General features: G+C 37.8%; 1 protein-coding gene across 1 annotated transcript; it reads right to left on the bottom strand.

The window, feature by feature from the left end:
• Positions 1–105: 105 nt before the first annotated feature.
• Positions 106–4,398, bottom strand: LOC129090389 (C-type lectin domain family 4 member M-like). The gene is made up of 6 exons (XM_054598031.1): positions 4,320–4,398; positions 3,498–3,656; positions 2,994–3,335; positions 2,743–2,885; positions 2,133–2,242; positions 106–670 (listed from the first exon to the last, which is right to left on the bottom strand). The coding sequence occupies exons 1-6, from the start codon at positions 4,372–4,374 to the stop codon at positions 535–537; spliced, it is 945 nt and encodes a 314-aa protein (XP_054454006.1). The 5' UTR covers positions 4,375–4,398; the 3' UTR covers positions 106–534.
• Between the last annotated feature and the right edge of the window lie 1,602 nt (positions 4,399–6,000).

Genomic DNA, 6,000 nt, shown 5'->3' on the forward strand with positions numbered 1-6,000 from the left:
TATTAAGAGATTTTCAATTATGTACCATCACAGTACCATTTAACAAAGAGAAAACTGCTTTCTTCAATTAGTTATCAACTCAACAACAGTTCATTTTAACCAGTATCATGTATTTATTACAGAGCGGTACCGAAAATAATTAGTATTCAAATGATGTAAGACTTAAAAAGCGGGGGATTGTCATTTTGAGATTAAGATTGATAGTACAATTGATTGGTATTTTCATTGGTTTTATAATAATAAGATAACATAATAAATCACCAGAAAAAAATATTGAAGATATCAAAACTGTGCAATACTATAACTATAAGTATTCTGTCTGTATTTATAAGATTTGTTTTAGTTATTGTGGACTTATTTAAAATACTTGTTTGTTTTTTCTACTATGTACCTTGTTTGCACTATATCTACGCTGCTGTAATCCTGTAAATTTCCGCTGCGGGACTAATAAAGGATTATCTTATCTTAACTTATCTTATCTTATATTACCACCACCACCCAAAGCCACACACCATCATGTAAACCAATGGGATCTTATTGCTCGCAGATAAACATCTGAACAGCAGAACAGCCTTCATCGTTCCACTCTCCCACTCCGGGTGACTTTTGCACCGTTTCTCCACAGTCCTGGTTCCCATTGTAGCTGTTGGGCTGGCCGGCCTTCCAGTACCTGAGAACGGAGATTAGAACGTTTTTTTTAACAGCACACAGTTTTTGTTTGTCAATTGCTCCAAAATGTGGTTGTAACCCAATTTTCTGAGCCAATTACTTGCATAGTAGTAGTTATTTGGAGTCCTAATGTGGTCATGCTATTTTTTTATTTTAATTATTCAATCACTACCACTTTTTGTCAAAATGCATTGAAAATATTGGGGCGGCTGTGGCGTAGTGGAGAGTAAGGTAGTTCTCCAATCAGACGGTCGGTGGTTCGATACCCGGCTTCGGCAGTCGATGTGTCCTTGGGCAAGACACTTAACCCCAAGTTGCTCCTGAAGGCTTGCCATCGGTGTGGACTGGATGTCGTATGAATGTTAGAGTCTGATGGTGGCACCTTGCATGGTAGCCTGTCATCAGTGTGTGAATGGATGAATGATATGTAATGATATGTAATATACTACTGATTGTAAGTCGCTTTGGATAAAAGCGTCTGCTAAATGACTGCAATGTAATGCAATGTCATCAGGCCGTCAGTGGAGCAGCATATCAGCCTCCGGATCCAGTCATTCTGTCTCTCTTTCGCTCTTGGCCTGTGAGCTGGTTGTTTGTTGCTGTCGTGAGCATTTGATAGTGTGTAAACCTGTGTTTATGGGATTACCCTCTTGTTTTGGGCTGGTTAGTTGGTGGGTTTTGTTTATTATTTTGGCCTTAGAGACCCTGACGTCAATGCTTCCATTTTAGTTATTAAATTAAAAACAATTCATACAAATGATCATAAAAACTTTTTCTTATGAGAAGTGCAACACAAGTTGACTATCAGAAATTGTAAGTATGCTCTTAAATTAAGGCAGGATGGAAATGCTAAAACCACCCTGATCTTCCACTCTACAAATGGCCGGAGGAGAAACTTGCAAGCAATTCTGAGGCAAAATGGCAGAGCATGCCCTCATGTTGGGTTTGAGAAGAGGACTGAGGTCGATACCTCAGTTTATTTCTGTTAATCAATTCGTTATCCATAAATGTTACCTATTGTGCTCGAGTTCCAGCTGCCTTTCATTTAGTTTCAACTTGTGTCAAGGGTTTGTCTGAAATAGTTGTGTTACTGCCTATGTACCCCCGGACCATGAAGTAGGCCGTAACAGAAACCGAAGGAGATTTTGACAGAACTTAGAATTCTGTTGTAAAATCTTGATATTATTGCTTAATAACTGTAGGTAATATTAGTCCTGTATGAATTGTGCTTCAGTTTCACTTGCTGTTTTACGGGTTATTAACTTCCTTCCAAAAATATAATAAGGGGATATGAACAGTGAAAGAAACGGAAAATGAAAGAAATGGAATATGAAAGCTCTGCAAAGCTTCCACTATAGCAAAGTAAAAGATGATTACTGAAGAAACATGTGTAATTGTTGTGTCGTCTAATGTCATGATCCTATGAGATATTTCAGTCCACACACTCTGCCATCAAAGCTTACGTTGTGGTGACTGGAGTCCCATCCGCCCACGTCCATTTCCCCTCTACAACACTGTCAGTCAGACCGATCCAGGCATTTTGGCCTGTCGTCAGTAACCCGTTGACAAACGCCTGTTAGTGAAGCACAGAGAGAAGACAAGGATGATTAAATGATGATTAAATATTTCAGTAATTTTGCATTGTTTTCTACTTTTTTGTTATTCGTTACAACACCTGCATATAATCAGGTAACTCAGTAAGTTTGTTCTGCTCCAGTTTCTACTCTTTGCAAAACTATGCACCACATTATTACTTTTCTCACTTCCTGCAACTATGGCAAAAAACAACATGTCAACCCACAAGCTTTCACTCAGTCCTTCTAGTTTTGTTTTCTGTCCCTATGCATGTGCATGCATCATATTCTAATGCAACGGTTCGATATCTTACAAAGTTATTCCAGATTTTTTGTGCGTTTTCTTAGAAAAGTCCAGTAACATATGGCAATTTCAGCTAGTTACAACCCGTTGACAAATGCAGTGTAGCACAGAGAGAAGACAATTAATTCTCCCAGACAACATATGTTTTTTTGTTTTTTTTTAATCTCTCCGTCTTTTTTTCCCCATCTTTGTCACCTGCTCATCCCTGCTGTTTATGACGACCAGCTCTGCTCCCTCGGCGTTGCAGGCGTCTCTGCCTGCTGTCCAGTTTTTCTTCTCAGTTGAAACAATGTAACAGCTGTCACCAAACTTCCTCCAGCCGGTCTGACATGGCATGCCTGTGCATTGAAAACATGGAGAGGGACAAAATATCTCAACAAAACGACGAGAAATACAAAAAACACAAGAATACTGAGATAATTCAACTTTTATGAGAAACATCTTACTTCTTACTTGAACTGCCGTCCTCACCATCTTGTCCTTGAACTGTTTCGCTATCTCAACGCAACCTTTTGCCAAATCAAAGTAGTTGGTCTGTAGCTGCTCATTTCCTCTTTGCAGAGTATTATAACTGGTTTGCAATTGTTCTTTTTCTCTCTGCAATGAATTGTAGCTGATCTGAAGGTAATCTTTGCTAGTTGTCAGTGTATTGTAACTTTGCTGCAGCTGGTCTTTTTCTTCAGTCAGGTTACTCAGTCTGCCCTCTAACTGTTTTCTCTCTGCAGTTGAAGCATTGTGTCTGCTCTGCAGCCAATCACGTTCGGTGTTGTCCGCTGGATGACTGGCATCTGTGAAATGCAAAGATTAGATTTGGATTATGAAATCATTTTTGTTCCCTTTTTTTATTTTGTATGTTTATCTACAACACCACCTGGTTTCTCATTATATGCCAGTTGTGAGTTGCTAAATAGATTATTGGTATTTTCATTGATATCAAACAAATCACTTACGGTAGATAAGCTGTCCTATGTTAGCAGCCAACAGGACAGCACACAGTAATCCAAGACACACGGTCACACGTATAGAGGGCTGCTTTATTCTCTGAAAATCCACCAAATCAAAGTAAAATCTCCTTTTGCTCCCAGCTGCCCGACAGAACGTGTCGGTGTCTGTGAGTACCGGTGTTGGACCATAAGGGACAAGAGAAAAATAAAACAAAGTTACATGTGTTGGACCAACAGCGTGTCATTAGTTAGCGGGTATTGAAGAGTAAGCACCAATCCAGGATCTTACTGGACCTTTGAAGTTACATTTACTTGCTATCTAATCTGCAGCAGTTTATCAGATAATTAGCTATGACAGAGAGCTGACATTACTGCTTCATGCAAGATTTGTTTGGACTTTAATTTAAAGCAAAATATGTAACTGGATCACATTTTCAGAATGCAGAATGAAGAAATGTTAAAAACCAATATTGATACTGAAATTGTCAGTAAAATAATAACTGACAACGTATTTAACTTGTTTTCTGAAGCATTATCCGATTTTACAAAAAGATATCTGCTTATAGTGACTACAGCATTATTAACTTTTTACTTATTTAAGGTTGGGGAAAGATTATAATGTAGTCTCTGTTTAGAAAGAAAAACACAGACAGGAGTCTGGATGCAAAGTTCTGCATTTTGTACACCAACCATCCGTAGATCAATGTCGTGGTGCGTTCACTCAAAAAAGGTTAGTTTTCAGAACCACATTTTTTCACATATTTCATTAGTTATACGTAATATTCTTAATATTTCGTCTGCCTGTATGTTTTCAGGTTGATACTGTACCTTGGCCTTCCATTGTGAGGTTCTTATCTATAAATGTTTCTTCATCCATTTCCATTAAATCCACTCTGACAATGGTCTGTTTCCCTGTTGTGGAGACACTTAAAGATGTTTGAAAAACCACAAATAAACTATTATACGTATAGACATAAAAGGTTATTCTTAAAGTCTTGTAACACTCTTTTTAAATCGGTATTCATAAGTACGCTCAGATAAACTGCTGGTGCTTACTTGTGCCTGATTAAATGTTATATTCACAAGTGTTGAGTCTAGTGAGATGTGACATTTACATGAAAATCCTGCTTATTTAGTACAAACCTTGCTGCTAACAGAAAGAAGACTTTAAATCATCTGCAAGGAGAGATCTATAATCCTATTTTGTGGTTTGCCTTTGGAGCGCGCACACAAAAAAAAGATTGCCCCAGGTAATTCAAGTATTTTTACATTTTAATGAGATAATATATTTTGACAGGAATAAGAATCTGCTATAGCCTTTTTAATAAAACTGGATGAGAGTGAAAAAGAGTTGTATGCACTTACCTTGGATCTGACAAGGTCAAAAGAAGTCAGTATCAATATGACTGCATTCACATTAAGCTGCTGCTGATTTATAAAAAAAACTCAGTGAAAATGAAAGTTATTGCTGTGTTACTTATCGTGCAGAAAACAGGACGCTGCTTTTGCCCATGTCATCAAAATGTTTGACTTAAAACAAAACTCAGATTCTTCTTGAGAAGATTCTATTCAAAGGAATGCCAACAATCCCAGTTCAGATTCCAACTAAGTTGCGGTCAAAATGAAGACAGGAAACTGGAACTGAAATTCACCAGCAGAATTAGTTTTAGTACAGAGAAGAGGGTTTTGGTTTTTTACTTCCTCTCAAGCTCCAGACTTCAGTCATCATCTCTGGTTTCTCTTCCTTTTTCTAGCAGATCGACCTCCCATTATGCTCTAATGAGTTACAGTGTTACAGGCCCGGGATTCAATAAGCCATATTGCACTGACCATCTTTCCCCTCAGTATATCGGTCCAGAGCCAAATATCTTGAAATCTACTGTCCAAATTGGACAAACAAATGATCAACCTGCTTGAGGCTGTGCTAAAAGTCCCCAAAGTCACCATGGTCCATCCTATTGGGACTATGACAGTGTCAATCAATCTTATAGTTGTTGAGATATTTCCCCCTGGACCAAATTGATGGACCGTCTGGACCGAGGTCACCATCCATAGAGCCATGCATAGCACATCATGTTCACAAGGTATTGCAACCAATAATCAGACTGCAACAAAACATCGATGCAGAAATTCCTTAGGGTTTTGTCTGTGACCCCTGACCTTTCCTTTACAATCAGAACAAAACTGTATTAGCATAAATATCAGTATCTAGTGGGCAAATTAGCATTATAACAGATTAGCACAAACTTTGTAAATGTGTTCAAGTTTCCAAGGAGATAAACACTTTGTATTACCCAGTTCATCAAGACAAACCTTATCTGTTTAAGGCACAAAGAGACAACAGAATCATCAATATCAAACTAATCAATTACACATTATTCTTTCAGTCTTAGGTGGATGGATGGATAACATCTTTCTATTACAAAAATCTGTTATCATTTGCTTTTGTTCCATCTTAAAACACATCTCTCTTGGAAACATGTAACCAACTTTTTTTACTTCTTATCTG

Source organism: Anoplopoma fimbria, chromosome 4 (genome assembly GCF_027596085.1).
Source record: "Anoplopoma fimbria isolate UVic2021 breed Golden Eagle Sablefish chromosome 4, Afim_UVic_2022, whole genome shotgun sequence".
Lineage (NCBI taxonomy): Eukaryota > Metazoa > Chordata > Actinopteri > Perciformes > Anoplopomatidae > Anoplopoma > Anoplopoma fimbria.